Source organism: Danio rerio, chromosome 1 (assembly GCF_049306965.1).
Source record: "Danio rerio strain Tuebingen ecotype United States chromosome 1, GRCz12tu, whole genome shotgun sequence".
Taxonomy (NCBI): Eukaryota; Metazoa; Chordata; class Actinopteri; order Cypriniformes; family Danionidae; genus Danio; species Danio rerio.
The window spans coordinates 12,116,386-12,141,500 of record NC_133176.1 but is presented as its reverse complement, the minus strand read 5'-3'; the positions used below and the strand labels follow the sequence as shown (position 1 = coordinate 12,141,500).

Sequence of the window (25,115 nt, the reverse complement as noted above, 5' to 3'; positions counted from 1 at the left end):
AATTTTTTTTTTATTTGAACGTAATTACTACATCTGGGTAAATGTGTCCCCCACTCTTAATCATGGACCAGTCCAGCAGTCAAATCAGTAAAGATTTTAAAGATTTAGATTTAAAAGATTTAGATTTAAAAACTAGTGATGGGAAGTTCGTATCATTTTACTGACTCGGATCTTTGAGTCTTGTCCATCGAGATGAACGATGTTACAAGAAGCTTTATGTGTTATTATTATTTTGCAGTAAAATTAAAAGTAATAAAGGAGGTCGAGTGATATAAGAAAAATGTTTATAAATATAAAAAATTTATCAATTAAAGTACAAAACAGCATCAGCTCATTCTGAAAACGTAGCCTCAATATACATTTCTGGAAATCGCGAATTATGTAGCCGGAAGTACGTATGGCTGCATTTCGTATTTAAAAGAAACTCTACAGGGCCGTATGATGTTGTTCCTTTTTGCGCTAGCAGCTTTCCCGATGTTACCTGTTTGTTCAGTGGCTCACAGCATACGTCGGTGGACTTGAGAAGCTGAGAGGAGTTGACTCCAATGACGAGATTCGAGTGCGGGAAAGAACAGTTCCAAAAAGCAGGTAAGACAAAAACAGAAGCCAGAAAATAAAAGACTAAATAACAGCGTGAGAATGTGGTAAAATCTAAAAATGTGGTAAAAATCAGGCGAGGGCTTTTCTTTTTCTGGATTGCTTTTCAAAACACTGTTGGTTGGGTTTAGGGAAGTTGGTGGGCGCTGGTCAATCGGTGCTTTTAAAAACACTATTGGTTGGGTTTAGGGAAGTGGGTGGGTGGGGGGGATCGGTCGTTTAGTCAGTCAGTCAATCGACAGCGGCCTCTGGTAGATTTACACGAGAAAAGCAGGCATGAATGGCACTCGCGGGAGTAATTTGGGATCTCAAAAAGCATACGCAGTGGCCACTGGTGGACAAAAACGGCAAAAAAATGCCCCTCCTGGGACATATTTGGTGCTCTCTAGAAATGTATATAGGGGAACATTTTCAGAATGAGCCTGGGTTGCTTTTCTTCCCCTACCCCTTACACAGAATATTAAAATGCATACACAAACATTTGGACCGCATGATTTAACGCTATCTATAAGAATGTGAAGAGACTTAACAAAAATTGTTTCTGAAGACAACCACCTTTTGCACCTTTAAGGCTATCACATTCAAAGTAAAAGCCAAAAACACTCATTTTGATTTCATTCAGACCTCTGTAAGCAATACATCTGATTTTTTTTCATGCATATTCTCTTTTCCTCTCTCTTTTCCTCTCTCTCACACGTGGTATTCTGATCTGAATTATTTTTACTCACGTTGACATCACACATCTGAGGAGATCAGGTGGCTGTTTGGCTCACTCAGATTCTCTTGGGTGCAAAAGCACATTTTTAATTCATCAAGGCTCACATTAGTTAATCACCATCAAAGGGCCGCCAGTGATATGATGAGAGAGCAGGTAGAATCGTGTCCAATTCTTAGGTGTTCCAACACCTAAAATTAAAAAAAAAATATACAAAAAAACTTTTAGAACATCGAGCCTGGAGTCCCAGCAGGAACTCGCCATGGGCTGTGTTTAGTCGGAGACATTTATTTATTTAATATTAGCCAGGTGTGTCACTAAATGACATTGTTGGACTGTCATAGCATGACCACATCATTACACAATCATGATGCCAATCTGTGTCATTGTATAGAAGATGGCTGTGGTTTGGTCTTGGGACCCAGGGTGTAAACTATGGAGGAGCTTGGCTTCCTTTATTATGAAAGGTGTTTCCCTGAAAACAGAAATTTTAGGAGTGGGGGTCTCAACTTTTGACAATATGTTATCTTGAAGAGTGTTTTCAGTCTTGTGTGTGCTCATTGTGGATTATTTTGAGTAAAAGTACAAAAATATGAATTCATGCAAAGTGATTTAAACCTAATTCACTTCAATGAAGAATGGATAGCACCTTTAGATTTTTTTGGGAGAGAAATGGTGATTTTATGGTTATTTTACCTGCTGCACTGTATATGATGTTGGATTTTAGTTGCTATACCTGATGAATAAATGTCAGTAATTGAGGTCAATATGACATTGGTTTAAGATGTTGGCTCAGTGTTGGTTTTTTTTACTTTTCAACACAACCTAAAATCAACCAAATATCAACGTCATCTGACATCGTTATTGGACATCAGAATAACATTGTCCTTAGATGCTGGCAATACATTGAATTTTGGTCACCGGACATCACAACCTAAATCTAATCTAATATTAACAACCCATGTCATGTGTGTGCCTGCAAGGAAGTATATATGTCACTCTGTGAACCGTGAACTATTCCAGGATATGTTTGCTGGATGTTGTTTGTGATTTTTAATTTTTATATACAGTTCAAACCAGAATCATTAGTCCCCCTGAATTATTAGCCCCCTGAATTTAAATTAAAAATTTCCTTGCTCTGTTAAACAGCATTTCAAGAAAATCAAAGGGGGGGCTAATAATTCTGACTTCAACTGTGTTCGTATATATATATATATATATATATATATATATATATATATATATATATATATATATATATATATATATATATATATATATATGAATCACAAAAATTTATTTACATTTTAGTGTTTTTTTTTATTGCTTCCAAGTTGTTCATAAATGTTGATGCAAAGTAATATAAATTAGATTAAGAATGCAGTTATTTATTCATAAAATTAATAAAACAGTAATTTGATGCATCCTAATATGCTGAACTAATAAGAGACTATTTGAAAATTTGCAGTTAATTTTGTCTGAAGGTACTGGATATTCTAAACAAGGGTTTGAGTAAAATACTTGTTTCGTTCCGATGACATTTCTTCCAAATTTTACATGTAAATATTGTTCTAAAGATTTAATAATTTTTATTTAGTGTGAACACTGCTCTCATTTCAAATCAAGATTATTTGACCAAATATTGAGTTCTTTTCTGAATTTAAAATATTGGTATTGTGTTAATAAACAAAAAAAAAACATGTTCAAAAGCATGTCATTTTTTGGTATTTTATGAAAATAAATTCTCTAAATGACAATATACAGTAGATGTGTTTTTGTATTCAGAAATGAAGACCAACAGTCAACTTTATCAGATGAAATGAGTGAATTTTATTTTAATTATTTTTTTTACTGAAAGTTAATTCTAATCATTTAAAAAGAGTTTTGAATTCAGTGTTGAAGGAAATGAGTAGGGCCAGATGGAATCTGCGGACATTTTTTGCTATTTCTGTGCAGAAGTTTGTAAAAAATCTGCATATTTTTTGCGGAATGATTTAGGAAGTATCATAACTAAAACTCTATATCAACTAAAAAGTAATACATTTTAAAATTTTATTTTAAGTTTACAATAAATATATAATCAGGTCCACTTTATTTGGTAAACAAAGCAAGTCTCTCATTTAATATATTTACTAAAAGACAGAAAACATTACTTTACGAACTGCATTGTAAATAAATCAAATTAATATTTCCATATTATTCAATTTTTAATTAATTAGTCAATCAATAATTAATTAATTTCAAAACTGAATACACATAGATTTACACACATTTACACAAGTAAATAAACAGAATCAATGATGGAAAAAAAATCTGCTGAAATCTGCGCGCAGTGATTCCGTGTGGGCCTAGTAATGAGTTAATTAAATACCTCGTTACTTCAACTTAAATGGACTAAGTTCACAGTACTCATTAGGATTAGTGTTTTCCTCAAATGGTTTGAGTTACTTAAACTTTTTGGGTTTTACAGTACTCAGTTGGTTTGAGTTCTCTTCATTTATTGGGGTTTACTGTGCTCAAATTGCTTCGTTTACTTAAATAGATTAAGTTCACAGTACTCATTAGGATTAGTTTTTGAACTTCGTTTTTTTGGGTTTTACAATGTAATGTAATGTAGTTTTCTGCCTTAGCAAAACTGGCTGGTTATTTGTATGATGTAAGGAGATTCTAAAGCAAGTCAACAAAATAATAAAACAAACAGCACAACTTTAGAGTCTCAGCTTTATTTTGGTTAGTCTTTTTTTTTTTTCCAGTTTAGTTCGACATGAGAGCCTGTGGGACTCGTGAAACTTGACATTTTCTGATGTTTGACACTGATTGCGCACACCTACGAAACATCCCGATGGACAGGGTATTGCAATTAAATCTGAGAGAATCTAGAATAATCTTAATGGCTTTGGCATTATTAACATTCATGACGAGTTTCTGCAGACCATGAGCATGTGCAAGAACAGAACGTTTAAGGTCACCACTTAATGAATACCGAATTCTTTTAGGACATTCGACCATGCCGTGCGACATCTTGAAGAAGTCGTAGAACGACAAGGCGAGGAAGAAAATAAAGTGGTTAAACAAAAACAAAGCTACAGTAGCAGTTCGGTATGCGAATGACACCGTAAATCCAAAGGCAACACATACATTCAGTGAAAACGAATCAAAGTACAATCTTCCCCCTACATTGTAGTGATTTTAAGGAAAAAAAGGTTTATAACCCACCTAATACACCTAAAAGATGCAGCGTTAGAACATCAATACCCCCAAAAGGCAATGTTAAGAGGCCAGTGTATTTCCATTAAGTAACTATATATATGTAGGCACGTTTGACAAATGAAGCTGAATCACACACATGGCGTGGCTCGAAACAACCTACATATGCAACTACTGTGCACTTTCTAAATATAGGGAAATCACACGAGGCAGCAATACAATACAAGAGGGACAAAACAGTGCGGGCTACATCGGTCGAGGAAATGTAATTTACAATAAAACAACATGCCCCTCTGATGGCGGGCAGTTCGTGAGTAGAATAAATATCCTATGCTATATGGCTAATCCTCCGGGCGTTTACGTTCTAACCCTAGACTGAAAGCAGAAAGCTTGAAGTAAAGAGTACAGACAATGTTCAGTCCCACATGATGGTGTTGTTTTTAGAATTGCGTTTTTTTTTTTTTTTTTGTGTATATATACAGCGGGTAAAAATAGTATTAAACAAGTCATGATTTTTCCTGGTAAATATATTTCTAAAGGAGCTGTTGATGTGAAATTGACGCAGATTTTGGTCAAAACCCCAAACAATCCAAACTTCCAAAAATAAATTTCAGAAATAACGTTTTGTGTAATTACACAAGGAGAAGGTAATGAACTTCTGAAATCTATTTAATACTTTGTAAATACTTTGAGGGGGGGGGCAAGACACCTTTTTTATTTAAGACACCTCTTGTATGGAGAGTGGAGTTGTATGCATTGCTTAGCTGTTAGTTGTTTTTAGACTTCAACAGAGTGTAAAAATCTTGACGTTTCTGTGGTTCTCGTCTATATGTCTGCATTGGGTTCAGGTCAGGTGATTGTCTAAGCCATTGTAGCAGCTTTATTTTCTTTTTTGAAACCAATTGAGAGTCAGCTTGTCTGTGTTTGGGATCATTGTCTTGCTGAAATGTCCACCCTGGTAATGCAGATGTTGGCATTGAAACAGCTTATATTCTGACCAGGGGCCATGGTGGGTATAGGTGGCTAAAATGAGGTTCCGGATCCGGCTTGTTCCAGCCCAAATTAAACCCTGGTTGCGTCACTTCACTTTCCTCCCATTCATGAATTCTCTCACGTGGCATTAAAGGCATTACAGTGTAGCATCCATTGGAATTTCACGGGAAACATTAGGTGTTTTTTGAAAACTCTAAATTCGGACATACTACTTGGTGAACAATACTGTTTTTCACATACTACATAAAAGGGAAAGTTAGCAATTTCGAATGTAGAAGCAGATATTTGAGCTGCTGTCTGGTCTTTCCATGCGTTTTTTGCACCTTCCTTTCTTCATATGTTCAATACATTTTCCCTGTCATTTCATTTTATTACACGTGACTTTATTTCTAAATTAATTAGTTTTATTTTCTTTGAATGTAAATTACTGACGTCTAAGAAAAATTTCAAGTCAACAGCATCTTTAGAAATTTGTTTTCTGAGAAAAAAAGGTGACATGTTTAATACTTTTTTGCTCACTGTATGTATATGTGTGTGTGTGTATATATGTATATATCATGTTTATTCACTTTTTTAATTATTTGTTTGTTTTGACTTAATCTCTCCTGAACTAAAATGAGGCCTCTTTCTGACGTGAGACACTTTGTACATTCAGGAAAAAACAAAACAAAAGACACATCTCCTCGGTTAAACGCTGTGGAAGACCGGTGAGAAACTTCTCTCTGTATCTCAAGTCAGAAGAGGGGCCTTAGTTTGCCTTTCAGTAGGGAGAGAATGGAGGTAGTGTTTTGAGGTCATGATTTTTTAATGTTGAATTTAACGTCGAATCGTCCCTGGTAGCGGTCCTTGTCGTGGTAATAAATGTTTTCCCCGTACACTTTGCACTCGATGCGCATGTCCGTGTTGGGAGTGATGTTGAGGAACTGAATGGCCACCAGCGGCTGCAGGTACTGAGGGTGCAGAAGTTTGCCGTAATAGGGGTAATACTGAAGAGGGAAGCCTCCGCCAAAACCGTAGTACCTCACCTCACCCAGCTTACCTGCATCCTCCTCTTTCTGCAGAGAGAGAGTAATGCCAGTTAGTGACTGTTTTACAAAGCGGATTCCAACCTAGTCTTATTGGGAATATGTGTCCAGGGCTACATATTTGGAAACCACGAAACATGTTGAATAGCTATCTATTTGTACATGAGCCAGCGAGGTGAATGCGTTAATCTACAGATCACAGACTAATTTATGTTGTTTATGTGGCATCTATTTGGTCCTGCGGGAACAACCGCATAAAAACAATGCTTTATTCAATTCAGTTCAATTCATCTTTATTTCTATAGCGCTTTTACAATGTAGACGATATTGAATTTCGGTACCAATCGGTTCTGAAATTTTGAAACTGCATATTTTCCGCTAACATGTGAGCGCATTCTTAAACACTTCTAAAATGAAATTGTGTTCATATGCTCAACAGAAATGACTGTAATTAGCCGTGAAGGTCATCAGTTCACCGCTCTTCACCGAGTGCAAATAGAGAAACAAGGGCACTGGAGCGTTTTAAAGCCCTGAAGATCAGTCGATTCATCAGCGAATCGCTTGTATGTAAGCTCATAGACAGACCAGCTGATCTTCGCAGCTTTAAAATGCTCCAGTGCCCCTGTATTTGTGTTTCCACTCAATGAAGATGAGTCAAAGCGGTGAATCTTTACAGCCAATCACCATGTTTGGAAATTGTGAAGGTATTTAAAATTTCAATACTGAAAGGTACTGAAATACAGTATCGTGACAACACTAGTTTAGTCTATTTTAAATTTCACTTCTGAAAGTTCAAACACTGAAGAGCAAATCCAACAATGTGCAGCTCCACAAGTCCCAAACCAAGCAAGCCATTGGTGACAGTGGCGAGAAACAAACTTTAACAATTTACGAAAGTGAAGAAGAAAGAAAACCTAGAGAACCAGGCTCAGTTGGCACAACCAATTATCCAGTTCTCTGTATCCATCGATAATGTATCCCTTCAAATGTTTCAGACTGTAGTGTGAAAAGGAACTAAAGTCAGCAGCGTCATACCATCCCATAACATTCATTTTACTCAAAAATTGCAGGCATATGCCAGGATACATATGTGTGGTTTCCCAAATATGTAGCACTGGGCACATATTCTCACTAAACCTGTGTTGGCGGATTCAATGAAAGCATGGCTTACCTTATTTGTGCAGTGGATGGGAATAAGATAGGGCTGGACTTTGTGCTGAACCTCTTCCGGAATGCTTTCATTTGATACTGGTGGCTGAAAGAAAAAATATGAAGACTTTACAAAATAAACCAGTAGCTGCATTAAACAGGTCAGCTAAAATAGAACAAAACATAATCACCCACATTAATAATATATTTTAGCCATTTTATACCTTCACTTAATTTAAATTCCAAGAAATGTTGTCTAAGATTTGGACCCTAAAAGTGTTCCTAAACATTGCATGCAGGATATGAACAAACCTTAGGTCTGAAGTTCACAATTCTGTTGAGTTTGGCAATAAGGCAGGGCTTCCCTTCCTTAAATCCAAAATAAGGGTCGTCCAGGCCAGAGCAGGGTCCAAGCCACTCCCTCGAAAACTGACAGGCCCTCCTAACCCCAACGTCACTCTCCAGATCACCTCTGTTTTTGTAGTCCAAGGGTGATTCTGTGGAAATAATCATGTATAAAAAGATATTAAAATACTTATATTAATCTACATACTCTCTTAGAAATAAAGATTCAGAAACAGTGATGGGGGTTTCAAACTCTGAGGGCCTTTAAACAAAATTTAAGGGCATTGTTTAAAGCATAAACTGTACCAAAAAAATAAATAAAAATGGATGTAGCTGAGGTGACTTGATGGCAAGCAGCAGATGCCTGTCACTCAAGTGGCCACACCCCTAATTATTCAGACTTTTAGGTTGTAACATACAGTTAAAATCAGAATTATTAGCCCCTTTTGAATTTGTTCCTATTTTTAAATATTTCTCAAATGAAGTTTAACAGATCAAGGAAATTTTCACAGTATGTCTGATAATATTTTTTCTTCTGGAGAAAGTCTTGTTTTATTTCGGTTTTAATAATTTTTTTTTTTTTTTTTTTATAAATTTAAGATCGAAATAATTAGCCCCTTTAAGCTATGTTTTTTCTCAGTCTACAGAACAAACCATCGTTATACAATAACTTGCCTAATTACCCAAACCTGCGTAGTTAACCTAATTAACCTAGTTAAGCCTTTAAATGTCACTTTAAGCTGTATAGAAGTGTCTTGAAAAATATCTAGTTAAATATAATTTACTGTCATCATGGCAAAGATAAAATAAATCAATTAGAAATGAGTTATTAAAGCTATTATGTTGTGTTAAAAATTGTGTTGTGAGAAAAAAATCTGTTAAACAGAAATTCAGCGAAAATAATAATAGTTTTAGAATAATTAATAGTATTATAATAATTTAGGGGAGTATAATAATTCTGACTTCAACTGTAAGTTATAAGTTGCAGACTTACACTAAAAAGACTTATTTTTGTCACTGTGAGGGGTATGGTTAGGGGCAGTGTTAGGCATATGCATTAAAAGCATGCATGCAGTCTCAGCTTACATGCGCACCTAGTTTGCAGCCAGACCTTTTTTTAGAAATTCACCCCCTTACAGTTGTCATAAAGGGTAATATTAGCTAAATACACCAAAAGTTGTAAACACTTTTTTTTCCTGCTGTAAAGTTGAGCATTGTAACATAGGATTCTATGTGAGTGACTCTCTTTATGAGCCAGCCTCAAGTAGTCAGTCAATGAACTGCAGTTGCAGTAATATCTGTATTTGCTTCACAAGGGAGAGAGGAAGGTTGCCACTTGATTAAACATTAATAATAATCACAAAAGGATTAATTTATCTCAACTGAAGTTATGGAATGATTATCTTAATTTCATTATTGTCCAAATAAATTGACTTTGCTTGTCAGTAAACTGAAGCTCTGTGTAGTAAATGCTGCCCAATTTGAAAACATATAATAATAATAATATTTACTGCCAAAATGACTGTTTAAATGATTCAAACTTTTGATTAAACTTAAACCAGTCCTACATTGAAGTACCTTTTTGTGAAATGTAAAGGTTCGCTGGGTGGTAAAAGGTTCTTCGTGTAACAAAAAAAAGTATTTTAATAAAATAATTATTTATATTATTTTAAAGAATGTATACTCCAAAGACTAAATAGCTGCTGCCATTTCTTAAGATAAATCAAAAGTATTTAAATTAGAATTTCAAGTTTAAATGAGGTGACACAGTGGCAAAGTAGGTAGTGCTGTCGCCTCACAGCAAGAAGGTCACTGGTTTGAGCCTTGGCTGGGTCAGTTGGCGTTTCTGTGTGGAGTTTGCATGTTCTCTCCGCGATCGCGTGGGTTTCCTCCGGGTGCTCCGGTTTCCCCCACAGTCCAAAGACATGCAGTACAGGTGAATTGGGTTGCCTAAATTGTTCGTAGTGAATGAGTGTGTGTGGATGTTTCCCAGAGATAGGTTACGGCTGGAAAGGCATCTGCTGCGTAAAAACGTGCTGTATAAGTTGGTGGTTCATTCCACTGTGGCGACCCTGGATTAATAAAGGGACTAAGCCGAAAAGAAAATGAATGAACGAATGAAGTTTAAATGAACTTGTGCAAGTAATTTGAGCTTTCATTACATTGAACAGACCTAAAACATCAAGCTGAATCTTGTTAAGCTCTTTTAAAATAATATAAAACATATGTTAGTGTGAATAACTTACAGTAATTGTTTAGTGTTTTAGTAAATTCAGTATAATGTGTCATGTATTACACATTGCAAATATTTACTGCAAGAAATGCTGGGCTCCACACAATGGATTTGTGTTGGGACACCATAAAGGAATTGGGTTACCTTGTTAGTTTTTTTTTTTTTTTTTTTACAAATTTAAGGGGGTTGAACATAAAACAATTTAGTTGTCCTCAAAAAAACTCCAAGAATTGTGTTGTTTCAGCTCCTTTTAAATAAGTAGTTTGAACAAACAGCAAACATCATTTTTTGTGTTTATCCACTCCATAATACTCCACTCCATATTTCTTGCTAACTGAGTTTCTTATGCTAAATAGCTGGATGAGGTAAATGTGATACAGTGGTCCCTTGTTATTTACAGGAGTTACGTTCTAAAAATAAAAAAATTAAAAAGCGAAATCTGCAAAGTAGCTTTATTTTTTTTTAATTATTAGAGATGTTTTGAGGCTGTAAAACCCCTCACTACACACTTTATACTCTTTTCCTAGACAGACATTCATATTTTCACACTTTTTTCTTGTTTAAACACTCTCAAAGTTCAAACCTTTGTAGAAAAATAAGTGCAGTATTATAGAATGAAATCAAAGATCAAAACTATTTGATCTTTGTTTATTTTTTTCGTAATGGGGCGCTCCAGCTGCCTAACTTCCTTTAGCATGTCCAGAAGTTCAACTTTTTGTGCGATGGTTAGCATCTTCTTCTGCCTTTTGGGTGCTACTGTGGGTGCCTTTGATGGGACAGAACGTTTCGTCAACATTGTTGGGAGAAAACTTGCAAACATACAGTACAGCACTTCAGAGTCACACTGCTAGCGATCGACGATTCATGTAAATTTGGCAAGCTGAACGCATTCTGTAGTGTATAGGAGACGCAACTTAAAGGAGATCAGGGCTGGACTGGGACAAAAAAAAAAATCGGCCCTGGCATTTTGGGCCAAAGTGGCCCACTACAGTCAAGATGCTACCCACCTGTGCACGCCCTATTCTGTACAAGCAGAAAAGCCATATATAGGAAATAATGAGAGTTGACAAATTAAAAACATTTAAAAACTAGATTTATTATTATAATAAAATTATAATCCACACTGGAAGTCCATCATGTGTGTGCCTACGTGTTTTGAAAGAGCCTATATTAAATAATGAACATATCAAAAACTGCCTGCTGATGCACACGGTTGATGTTGATTCACAAAATACACTCTCAGAAATAAAGAAACGCCAGCTGTCACTGGGATGGTACCTTTTCAAAAGGTACAAATTTGTATCTAAACGGTCCATATTAATACCTCAAGGGTCCATATTAGTACTTAAAAAGTACATTCAAGAGTTTACACTTATCTGATGATTGATAATAAAGCTTGTTTAACGTGCTGTCCCAGAAGAGAGCCCTGGGCTCCCTCCCGTTGAAAGGCTAGAGGGGAGTTTGAGCTCAGGTAGATCTCAATGACTCCCCCTCCTGCTTATTGTAGCTAAGTGTCAGATATGGATGCTGAGAAGGTGTACTCAGAGTTTGGCTAAAATATTTTGGATTAATTGTTTAGTGTGCTTGTTTTTGAACTGGAAACCGGAGGACATGGGGAAAACCCATGCGATCACTGGGAGAATGAGCAAAACAGAAATGTCGCCTGGTTTGGAAAGGAATTAAACCAGGGGCATTCTTGCTGTGAGGCAACAGCGCTAATCACTGGCCACCATGTCGCCCGTTTGAAAGGAGGGAAAGTAGGGTTGGGTGGGGGGGTTTCTTCAAGATGAAGATATTGAGATGAGAAAAGTCTGGTTATTTATAGTGAGTTAAGGATCGTCTGATAGGATAATCAGTCATTAGCTAAAGTTGGAACAGCTGTGAACAATCATAAGCACGTGATCCTCTCGAAATTTGTTTATAAATGAACTTCACAAACGGTTCCTCTTAAAATGTTTAGGTACTAATATGGACCCTTGAGGTTTTATTACGGACCTTTTAGGTACAAATGTGTACCTTTTGAAAAGCTACCATTCCAGTGACATCTCACGTACCTTTATTTCTGAGAGTGTAAAGTTAAAGTTAAATAAAGGTCAAGTTTTAAATATTTAGGAATATTTATTGATAGTGGATTGACATTTGCTGCAAATGCAGAGTGCTTAAAAAGAAAAAAAAAGCAATGCAGAGATTATATCTCATTAGGAGGTTACAACAATTTGGAGCGAGTCAAAATATTCTGGAGATGGTATACAAGAACTTGGTTGAAAGTGTGAGTTTTAACATGATTGCATGTTATGGACTGTTGCCAGTTAAGGAAAAGCAACTTTGTTGAATAGTAAAAATTTCCTGTGCAATTGTTGGTAAAGCGCAAAGACAACCAAATGAAATTTATTCAATGAGAATTAAACAAAAAGCACACGTCATTACTGAAGATTGTTCGCATTCCTTAAATTTAAAATTTCAGCTCTTGCCATCAAAAAGACGTTTTAGGCAACATCAAGTAAAGAAAAATGTGTATCAAATGTTCTTTGTGCCGACTGCCTTTAGAATTTTAAATACTGGGTGTTAAGAATGTATAGAGTTTTAGGGTGCTTTCACAACTTTAAATCGATTCAGTTGTTCCGAAACAGAGATTACAACTGTTACATTGCTGCTCTTTGCTCTTGGAGCGGTTCGCTATCACACTGCAAAGTTTCTAATCGGACCAAAAGAGCTAAAACAAGTCACGTGCGAGTAAACTCTCCTCACATTGGTCAGAGTGTCAGGGTTTATTTTGCAGCGTTCCGCTAAGCTGTCAGGAGAGGTGGTGGTTTGGTGGTGATTGACAGGGTGCACGCGCGCCACTTGTTTAAGGAGAGATGCTGTGGGGAGGGGTGAGAAGGGTGCGCGACGATGCCTATTTGAGGACCGGGAGGGAGACGCGAGATTACCGGGAGATCATCACTCGTTTGCGGGCATCCGGAGACTCGCGAAACTTCTCGCCATACTCATAATTCTCTCTTCATATAGCCGTATGCCTATTACATATCCATAAAACACTGATATAACCGCGCTCGGATCGGATCGCTTTTTCACTGCAATCGAACCGCTCCAGGGTTCGTTTCAATCGAGCCGAGACCACCTCATTCAAGCGATCTCGAAGTGATTACTTTGGAGCGGAACAGAGCGCGATTGCCCTGTTCACATATGCCAAACGAACCGCGCAAACTGGGCAAACGAGATTCGTTCCGAAACAAAAGTGTAGGTGTGAAAGCACCCTTAAATAGAGTTTTTATTATTATTATTTTTTATGTGATTTACATGACATTGAACAGGGCCGGAGTGAGACTCCTTTTCAGCCCTGGAGTTTCAAGCCTTAGACCAGCCCACGTCAGATCACGACTGACTATATTAAAATAAGGTCATTTCCAATTCAGCTTCTAATGACACTATCACGTCTTTTTCAAGAAAACACTTGCTTTAGAACTTCAAATGTTCAACAACCTTACAGTTTTATATATCTTAACAATAAAAAAAAAAAAAAAAAAAAAAAAAGAATTACTCATCATTGACCGACGGCGTCGTAAACGCAACGTGCTGACCACTGGACCACAATGGCGCTGATACCCTTGTGTGGCCGGAATAATAATTACATCTTCATTACCCTGCAGTCTGCATTTTGCTCATGGGGCTGCGAGACAATAAATAAGACGAGCGGAGCTGCGGCAAAATAATGAATAAAAAGAGTAAGGCTATGGTCAAATAAATAAATAAATGAAAAAAGTGAGACTGCTGAGAGTGCAAGCAGCTAAAAACACCGGCCCTCGCGGCCAAAGAACGGACCGTCCCACCGGGATTTCTCCCGGTCCTCCCGATTAGCCAATCCGGGCCTGACATTGAATGTATTTGCGTTGCCTGTTTTTTCTGTGATGTGTGTAATGTGAACGCTGATTTGTTTGTGTGGTGAAGCCAAACATAAATTTTTACTTTTGGACAATAAAGAAAGTCAAGTGAATAATAAAAGCAATGTATCAGAGACCGTTAACAGATTAAAATGTTTAACTCAACAGTCAAACATCAAAACATAGCTTAAAGACTCTATATAGTCAATCGAGAGAACTTAAATCAACAAATATTTATTTGAGCCTGAACAACAAAACCAAAGTTAAAACAATTTCAGTATTAGTTTTGCTTAAGTTGCACTCTAGTTTGATCATGTACACTAATATCATTATAGCTATATTGTATGAATATTATTATAACTGTAAGCCTACATGCTGACAATCAAAAACAAAATGACATGATATCCAAGGTGATTGTCTTCTGACATAGTGCACCTGAGCAGACATGAATGACACTCCTCATGGAGCGTGAGAAGCATACAGTTCTTATATATCATGTACAGTTAAAGTCAGAATTATTAGCTCCATGTTAATTTTTTTCCCCAATTTCTGTTTAACGGAGAGAAGATTTTTTTCAGCACATTTCTAAACATAATAGTTTTAATAACTCATCTCTAATAACTGATTTATTTTATCTTTACTATGATGACAGTAAATAATATTTGACTAGATATTTTACAAAACACTTCTATACAGCTTAAAGTGACATTTAAAGGCTTAACTGGGTTAATTAGGTAAACTAGGCAGGATAGGGTAATTAGGCAAGTCATTGTATAATGATGACACTCAAAAAAAGTATTAGCCTAAAGGGGCTAATAATTACGTCCTCAAAATGGTTTTAAAAAAATTAATAACTGCTTTTATTCTAGCTGAAATAAAACAAATAAGACTTTCTCCAGAAGAAAAAATATTATCAGACATACTGTGAAAAATTGTTTGCTCTGTTAAACATCATTTGGGAAATATTTAAAAAAAGAAAAAAAAAATCAAATGGGGGCTAATAATTCTGACGTCAACTGTATATCATTTGTAAAATAAAGACTTGCAGGTTAACAGCATGGGAGGAAGTTGCCACGGGACTTGGTGCAGATAAAAAGTAAAGATAAAAAGTGTATTTACATAGACAGATAGGTAACTAGATAGAATAGATGGAAATAGATTGATGTGCAACAGTCGCCAATCCGCTGCGCACCGCAGACGCAGCCCATGTGAAAGACAAACGCCTGCGCACTGCCTCTGTTCTCCATACGCGCTGCGCAAAATAGGAGTTTGTGATTGAGTCAGGCCAATGTCAATAAAGAAAAAAAAAAGAAAACAATGGTCTGCAAATTGTGTCACATGGATCGGTCATAGATCACAGAATCGTCAGTTAATTAGGCAGAAAAAAAACATGGTTTTATAGGACGATCAGATCATACGAAGATGATCCGCCCAGCCCAAAAAGTACGTCGGCCCAGCGGGAAACTGCCCGCCCCCAAAAGGAGATTGATTTATGACGGCCTATAGCCAGTCAGGACGCAGAACACAATGCGTTGTAGAACACATTGAAGTATGTGAAATTACACCAAAAAAATATCAGTGAAACTGCAAGGCCGCGAAAAGTGAATAGCGAGGGACCACTGCACATCACATATAGTTACCAAAATGTGTGTTTTTTTTAGGTTTCACAGTTTAAAAACTGATTCAGCAATTATTAGAGACATTTCAGGCAGTAAAACATTTTTTTTAACATACTGTCTAATATTGATTCATGTTTTATCTTGGTATGAATGTTTTTTTAATCTGATTTCATCTTCTCTCTATTACTGACACAAGATGAGCAAGTCCCGCCTCCTTTAACAGCTACTTGTTCAATATGAAAAAATGTGATTGGATGGGAAATTTGTTCATCAAATCCCTGTGATATAATTGGTTACCATTGGGCTATTTTCATCTCACAAAAGACTTCTGTTAGCAAGTGTTATATGCTAGCTAGTGTGTGCGAAACTACAATAAGTGAGGTTTTTGCAAGTCAGGACACAAAAATAGAGCTGAAACACAGAACTGGTCACCATAAAGTACATCTATATTGAAATGACAGAAGAGATGTGTGATCTGGTACCTCCACAGTTTTCAAACTGCATATTGTCTAACTGTTTTTCCTGGTCGTAGGATGTCAGAAACTCTCTCATGACTTTGACGTAGTTCAGGAACGACACCTCGTCATCCAGGTTAATGGCAATCTCAGACTTGTCTGAACGTGGGAAATGAGTGAGACCTGTGTACAAAAAAATCAACATACTAGGAATACATCAAATTTGGATATATTTGTTATCAGATTATTTACTTCAGTGTGGAGAGATGTTAAATCATTCCTGTTCTCTGAACCTTTACTGATTTGACTTGTACCATAGAGTATGTATTTAAACATTCACTCTGTAAATCTGAATCTGTGACTTTCTTTCTACATTTCTTTGGAATACTAGGATTCAAACTCATTGTGAGAAAGCATGCCTTCATTTTGTTTTGAGTAATTTCAGATTTAGGTTTGTTTGCAGGCTGTTTTACCTCACAAAATGTTGACTGATTCACATTAGTCGAACAAACATAAATGAAACTACACAGAAAGCAATATTTCCACATTTCATTGGACTATGACCAAATTAATTTAATAATATATGATTTTATATTATATTTCATTTTAGAATGAATAAACTTTTCTATTAATTATTTATTTATTTATACTTTTATTTATTTTAATTTAATGACATGAGCTTTAGTTTCAGAAAGTTAAAATTCATATAAACCTTACTACATAAATTAAGTATCTTATAGCTGTAAAATGTTCAAATTGGTTTAAATTTAAATTTTAAGATTTAGCTATTTAGTTTTAATCATTTAAAAATGCCAAACCTATTTTAACACTTAAAACTCTCTGATTAAATAAAAAATACTTTGGTGGAAAAAACGAAGACATCTTTAAAATTATTTGAAAGTCTTTGAAAATCTCAACTCAAACTCTCACTGAAATGTTTATTTTATTTTATTTTATTTTATTATTTTATTTTTAAATATTTTATTTTATTTTTGTTTTATTTTAATTATTATTCGATTTTATTTATTTTTTTATGTTATTTTATTTTTATTTTATATTTTATTTTATTAATTATGTTATTCATTGATTTTGTTCATATTAATCAAATCAGATACATTACACAAAACATCTGAACGCATACAATAAAATAATTTTAAGTATTTTTATAAAACAAAACAGCTTAACATTTTTGTCAAAATGTTGTAACAATACATCTATATCTTAAAACACATATTTAGTTATTTCAGATTAAGTGTTAATAATAAAATTAAAAATGTTATTATATCAATCTGTTTTCAAAAGACTTAAAACTCTCTGATTAAATAGAACATGCTTTGGTGGAAAGATCGAAACTATCTTTGAAATAATTTGAAAGTCTTTCAAAATATCACCTCATTGAATATTTATTAATTTATTAACATTTTTATTTTATTTTATTTTATTACTTGTTTAGATTTACTTCCCAGCAGTCAAGAAATTTGTTTAATTTTGTTCAATTGTCGATTCCATTACATTAGACGAAACAGCTGAACACATACAATACATTTGAAAGTAAAAGTATTTAAATAAATGAAACTAAATAACTGAACATTTTTGTAAAAAAAATGCTTTAACAATATATCTATATCTTGAAACACATCTTTAGTTATTTCAGTTTAAGTGTTACTAATAAAATGACAAGTATTTTCTTCCACTGACTGAAATGAAACATGATTGCTCCTAGTCCCTGCAGAGTTCAGAATAATAATTCAGAAAGTGACATTATATGTACGTTAAAGTGAATGCAGACAAGTGTAATGATTGTGTTTTTTACAATAATTCACAGCATCAGTTTCTTTTTTAGAGCTCTAATGTGTTGTAAGTGTGTCCGTTGCATCTGTCAGCCTGTTGTCACTTAATCTTGCACGTTCTTTCTGCAAGTAACATGAAACTTTTCAGCTGTGACGTAATACTAATGGATGATCAATTCCAGATTCTCTTAGCCCTTGATCTGTTCCCGAACATTAATCCAATCTTTCAAGCTTTCCTTGTAACATTATCTGTGACAGCAAGAGGAGCAGCAAGTCTCAACCCTTTCTCACATAGGCTTTTTATGAGTTTTATTTTTCAAAATGAAAAAAACAAACTGTAAATCCAAATATTTTGCTGCCTTTTGAATTAAGGAAATTAATTAAATATTTTTATAATGCGAAAATAAAAATATTTAAAATATCACCTCATTTCGCTGTTCATTATTTTTCACATAGGTTTTTAAAATTTGTTTAATATTAATTTATTTGAAATATTTAAATTGTTGTTTAATATTAATTTATTTGAAATTCAAATATTTTGCAGCCTTTTTAAATTAATTAAATATTTTCATTATGTAGTTTTACAAAAATATTTCATCAAGTCTTGAAATCTCAACTCATTTTCTGAGCCACAGTCATATTTCACTGCAGCCCAAGACTGGTTACTCACTGAAGCTAAGCAGGGCTGAGTGTGATGGGAGACCACATGGGAAAACTAGGTTGCTGTTGAAAGTGGTGTTAGTAAGGCCAGCAGGGGGTGCTCAGTCCTAATGCCCCAGTAAAAGTAAAGGAGACCCCATATTATCAGTGAGCGCCGTCTTACAGGTGACATATTAAAACAAGGTCCTGACTCTCAGTGGCCATTAAAATTCCCATGGCACTTCTTGTAAAGAGTAGGGGTGTAACCCCGGTCTCCTGGCCTAATTTCCTCCATTACCCATTATGGCCCCCCAATCATCCCCATCCACTAAATTGGCTCTATCACTGTCTCCAGATGATTGTGAAGTGCTTTGGGTGTATGGCCATACATGATAAATGCGCTATATAAATCTATTTATTTTTTCAATTCAAATATTTCACAATCTTTTCAATTAAGGAAGTTAATTCAATATTGTCATACTATGGATTAAAAAATATCAAGTCCTTAATTCTCAACTCATTTTTTTCTTTTTATTGTTTATTTTATTTATTTATTTATTTTTTGCATGGGCAAAATCTTTTTTAAAGTTAAATTAATAAATATTTAATTGATTTACAATTTATTCTGTTTTATCAATTCAAATATTTTTTGCAGTCTTGGCAATTAAGGAAATTAATTCAATATTTTAATAATGTACATTTATAAAAAATGTTTCATCAAGTCTTGAAATGTCAACTCATTTCTTTTTTTTTATTTTATTAAATTTTTTTTGTATCGGCTAAATTTCTTTAAAGTTTGATTTGTTTATTTTTTATATATCTTAAATTTTATTCTGTTTTGTCAACTGAAATATTTCATATATTATAATATATTGCACAATATATTGCAGTCTTTTCCATTAAGAAAATTAATTAAATATTTAAATAATGTAGTTTTAAATTATGCAGTCAAAATAAATAAATAACTACTTTTAATCTTTACTTTTTTTCTACTTTGAAAGAAAAGTTTTTTTTTAAGTCTTTAAATTATTTTTATTATTATTATTAAAAATATTATTAAGAATATTATTATTATTATTAATAATAATAATAATAATAATAATAATAATAATAATAATAATAATAATAATAATTTTATTATTATTATTGCATGGGCTAATTTGAGTTATTTTTCCAAAAAAATATAATTTGTTTAATTTAATGTTTATTTATTTAACATTTTTGTTTGTTTTTTCTCATTCAAAGTATTTTGTCTTATCAATTTAATAAACAGTCAATTAAGTAAATCTTCTAATAGTAGTAAATATAATAAATAGAAAATCTACACCTTTTTACAAAAAAAAAAAAAAAAAAGGTTTTCTGTTATAATTCTGTTATGCAGATGCATTATGAACCCCTGGGGCTTCACAAACCTTCTGATCTTATTTCAAGTTTACAGTCGCAATAAATTCTGTGAAAGCTATAAAAAGAGACGTCAGTAGAGCTGTTACCTGGAGGAGCGACTCTGTCCTGCCAGGTGGGTTTGTAATCGCTCAGGGTGAGGAGGAGAATCTGAATGGTGCCGATAAAGATCCCGGCCAGACAGCCATAAAAGATGAGATAGAAGAGGAAGATTTTTGCTGTGGAGAGAGAAAGACAATATTTCAGTATCTGTGGGTGATAGCGAGACATTTTGAGTGGTTATTCTGATGTTGTTACACTGTAAAAAGTGATTAGTTATTTAAAGCGAGAAAACCTGTAGCCCTAAAAGCAACACGTTGAACACAAAGATAATGTAAGTAAACTCATTGTACTGTAACTTGCAATTATTAAGTTGACTTTATTTTTATAATTATGCTAATTGTACTCACTTTTTTTAAAAGCCAACTAATTCTTTTTACAGTGTCTGACTATTTTAGCACGTCTACAATTTTACATATTTGGTGCTTTATTAAGTCTATAAAATCTACAATTATAGCCTGTATTGAATTTAGAAGACACAAGTCTGTAACATCAGATTTATTTAACTGTATGTCATTTATATTTATATATATATAAAGGTATATTGACAAATAGTTATTAGTTTACTTTTATTTTTAAAAAAGTGAGTACAATTTACATAATTATAAAAATTAAGTCAACTTAACAGTTCCAAGTTATAATGGGTTTACTTACATTATTTTTGTAAAGTCAACTTGATGTTTTTAGGGCAATCGGTTTACTTGCTTTAAATAAATAATCTGTTTTAGAGTGTACTTCTGTATTTTTTGTTGCAGACATGTTTGTAGATTGTGATCATTTTATACTTGAATTAATGGTTTAGAATTGTGTGCAGCAAAATAAATGATGTATTTATGAAAAAGAGTTAAAATCCAAAAATGTAAATGTAATAGAACATAAGTCTCAAACTGGATTCCTGGAGGGCCGCAGCTCTGCAGTTTTTTTTTTTTTTCCAGCACTCATCAAGCACGGCTGCTTTAACTAATTAAAGTGTTCAAGACTAGAGACTATATTAAGCTGGTGTGAGTTGGAGGTGGTTGAAGCTAAACTAGAGCTGCAGCCCTTCAGGACGTTTAGCTAGAATTCAAGTCATTGTAAAATGACTCCATTTAATGATGACAAGTTTTGGTAAAGACATGCTTTTGGTTTTGATAATTTTTCTTATTTTCATTGATTGTTGAAAATTCAATGCACTGATATATATATATATATATATATATATATATATATATATATATATATATATATATATATATATATATATATATATATAATAATAGGAATTTTAAATGTTTTAAAATAACCTTATCCTGCTCACAAAGGCTGCATTATTTAATCAAAAATACAATAAAATTGTGAAATATTATTGCACTGTAAAATAACTGTTTAAAAGTAGTTTAAAATTTAATTTAATCATTTATTCCAGTGATTTTAAAGATGAATTCTCAGCTTCATTACTCCAGTCACATGATCCTTCAGAAATCACTCCAATATTTATTAATATTATTATTACTATTATTTAATTACTCCAAATGTAACATTTTTAATTTTTATTACTATTATATAATTGATTGAATTACTATAAATTTAACTTTTTATTTTTACATTTAATAAATGCCGCCTTGATGAACAGAATAATTTTCTTAAAAAAAAAACAAAAAAAAAAAAAACATGAAAAAACAAAATTGACCCCAAACTTTTGACCGGTAGTGTACTTAAAATATATAAATATGCCTTTATGCAATAAATTCTTATTGAAAACCAATTGTTTAATGGACTTGAAATTAATATTAAATATGAATCTCTATAGGTGTCACGGTGGCGCAGTGGGTAGCACGATCGCCTCACAGCAAGAAGGTCACTGGTTTAAGCCTTGGCTGGGCCAGTTGAAATTTCTATGTGGAGTTTGCATGTTCTCCCCGTGTTTGCATGGGTTTCCTCTGGGTGCTCCGGTTTCCCCCACAAGTCCAAAGACGCGATGTAAGTGAATTGGGTAAGCTAAAATTATTTGTATGTGTATGTGTGTAAATGAGTGTGTATGTATGTTTCCCACTGATGGGTTGCAGCTGGAGGGACATCTGCTGCATAAATGAACAAATCTCCATTTAATGATGATAGTTTTTTTGCGAAAAACAAGTATTTTGTCTTTTGATCATATATTTCGAATTGACATTCTAAGCAATATAACAAAATTTAACACAGAAAAGGGGGGAAATAAGATGTTAAATTAATGCATTTAATCCTTTTTGTGATAAATATGCTTTTAAATGCTGATCATTTTACTTTTACTTAATTTTGAATCAAATTCCTGTGCAAAAAAAAGTTGGAAAAATTCCATGTGATTAAAACAAAGTGCGTTCTTTCCCCCGAAAAAGAAATAACAGTTAAAATGTAAACAATATATATTTACTGGAACTTAAGTCGTTATTAATAAAAATGTATTTATACATATACAAGCTATGTTTACAAAATCAATCAAGCAATACGAGTGTTCTCAGTCTGCCCCCAGAAAATATAGAGGTGCCAGCATGACAGGATATGATGAGTAATATCAATGTCTTAAACATCAACAATGTGTAGGGGCAGCGCAGTGCAGTAAGGTCATTTCTGAAGTTCCTTCCAGGACCAGTCAATCCAGTCTTGCTACCTTTATCCCTAATTCACGGACTACCAGATCAGAAAATGCACAGCCAAATTAGAGCCAACTGTACAAATCATTACACTTCCAATTATGCGCACTAAGGCAAGGGCAAAAGGTCTGTGTGCTTTCCAGTGGTGCATAAAGCAATGTCAGACGGACGCTGGAACTAAATGATCTGATGATCCTGCAATCCCAGGAGATGTTCTGACTTTTAGGTTTTAACCTTTTCTTCTTCTAGAAGGTATTGCTTTGCTCACGCACGACTCATTTTGAGCAGTCATCCTTAGCAACTTCTTACACTTGATATTTTATACATTTTATGTCCACACATGATTGGTTTGATTCATCCTGAAGGTAATTTGAGATTATATGAACAGGGTAAATGACTTAATTAGACGGAGAAAAGTTTACACATCAGATAGGGTACATGGTGAACAGCAGGCTTGTTAATTACTAGGAGGAACTGTTGCTGCCTTAAAAACATGACGTCAATTTTCAGTGCAACCTTAGATGAATCCGTCAGACCCAAAAGACTAGGCCTTTCACCTTGAGTCACCTTGAACAATGATGCATTTTTAACCCTTTCAACGTGTTTCGCGTGAATAATGACAAGTGTGCTAATTAAATGACGCGCTGATTGATTTCACGTCAAGTGCGGAGATGAAACAGCCAGCTTTTCCACTTAAGAAAGCTTTTACAATGTACGTTTATGCTTTGTGGTTGGTTTTTATACAGCAAAATGATTTTTAAAATGTCATTTTGTTTTATTAAACTGTAAAAACAGCGAACTGCTTAATAATCTGATGCTGTCCTTTGCTGACCTTTTGCTCCTCTGTCAGCATCGCAGTCACGCACAGCATTCGGCAACTATTCATATATCTTTATATTTAGAAAGAAACACACATGAACACATTAACACTGAGGGGGCTCAACGAAACAGGTGAGACGCTGACAAAACGCCTACAAATACGCGTACTTAATCAGAAATGCTTTGAACGAACAAAACACATCAGTTGATCAGGCAAATCTTGTATGTCGACATATGAAAGTCCGCGAGACATTTGCTGCAAAGTCAAATCATACAGGTTGCATCGTGACCAGACTGGCAGACTGTGGGTACCCGCTGCTATAGAAACGGCGGTGACAGGCATCACTGCGCTGTCCGACGTGCTGAAATCGAGCGATTTTACATCTGTACGGTATACTCACCCCAACTCCCGCCGGTACGTCCTAGAAATTCCTTCTTCTCCGAATTCCATACAAACTTCTTCCATCCTCCGTCGTCTTTATTTTGAGCGGGCATGGTGTACTGTAAGGTTTTGTTTGTCCACTTGAGCAGCGAATTCCCTCGCGTGTCCTTTCTTGCCTCCTTTGTAAAACTACACCCCTTCCCGGAGCACTAAGCCCACCTTGACATGGAGCCGTACCCGGCTCTCTCCAAGGTGCCCCGCGTAATATATCCAGCGGCGGGGCCGAATCCCGCCCAGCGCCGCGCGGCGCCAATCAAAAGCAGAGCCTCCAAACACGTAGCAAAGTCGTGCAGCTCGCGAAATCAGGGTGGGAATCACTTTACAATAGTGTTGCGTAAAGAGACGTAAAAGCCTCTGCGAGAAAAGGACAGGGTGAAGAGAGTGATGTAAAAACGCGTGACGCAAGAGCCGTAGAACCGGGGAGAAGGATCGAGGATGCCCGACGGCAGAAAAAAAGCTGTTTTTAGGATTCTCAGGTTATATTTAGACAGATGGATGAACATATGTCTGCGTGCCTTTACAGATTTCATCATCTTGCTTTAACAGTATTTTCCATTTCATTTATTCTATTACTGTAAGTCGGTTTTTTTCTTTACTAATTACTTTCTAAATAGCGCACACAGTGCAATTAACCTACTGTACCACTGCAGGCTGTCATTTTGATTCTGCGTAAAAAGGCAGCAATTAAAAAGCTTTGACAAGGTTTAAGGCATTTAGAAAAAAAAAAAAAGAAGCTTGACAGAATAAACAAATCATAGAGCAACATTATGAAGATATTGTGAACTGTAGTGTACAAAAGGATCTCCTTCATGTGAATGTTTTTTTCTCCACATGGAAATTAGTACAATTTTAGGAGTGGAAAACTGATGTAGGCATCATGGTGGCGCAGTGGGTAGCATGATCACTTCACAGCAAAAAGGTCACTGGTTTGAGTTGGGTCAGTTGGCTATTCTGTGTGGAGTTTGCATGTTCTCCCCGTGTTGGTGTGGGTTTCCTCCGGGTGCTCCGGTTTTTCCCCACAGTCCAAAGACATGCGCTGTAGGTGAACTTAAAAAGCTAAATTGGCCGCAGTGTATGTGTGTGAATGGAAGAGGGTG

At 34.7% G+C, this 25,115-nt stretch overlaps 1 protein-coding gene and 1 long non-coding RNA gene across 2 annotated transcripts in view; one reads left to right on the top strand and one right to left on the bottom strand.

The window, feature by feature from the left end:
- LOC141384773 (uncharacterized) overlaps window positions 1–22,107 on the top strand; it is a 60,422-nt gene extending 38,315 nt beyond the window's left edge. Inside the window, exon 4 of the long non-coding RNA XR_012405470.1 lies at window positions 21,938–22,107. This is a non-coding gene — a long non-coding RNA (uncharacterized lncRNA). The remainder of the gene's footprint in view (window positions 1–21,937) is intronic.
- Window positions 4,987–24,190, bottom strand: atp1b1b (ATPase Na+/K+ transporting subunit beta 1b). The gene is given in 6 exon segments (NM_131671.1): window positions 4,987–6,567; window positions 7,709–7,792; window positions 7,999–8,183; window positions 16,247–16,402; window positions 20,139–20,267; window positions 23,978–24,190. Coding segments are annotated over 6 exon segments (909 nt in total). The 5' UTR covers window positions 24,072–24,190; the 3' UTR covers window positions 4,987–6,306.
- Between the last annotated feature and the right edge of the window lie 925 nt (window positions 24,191–25,115).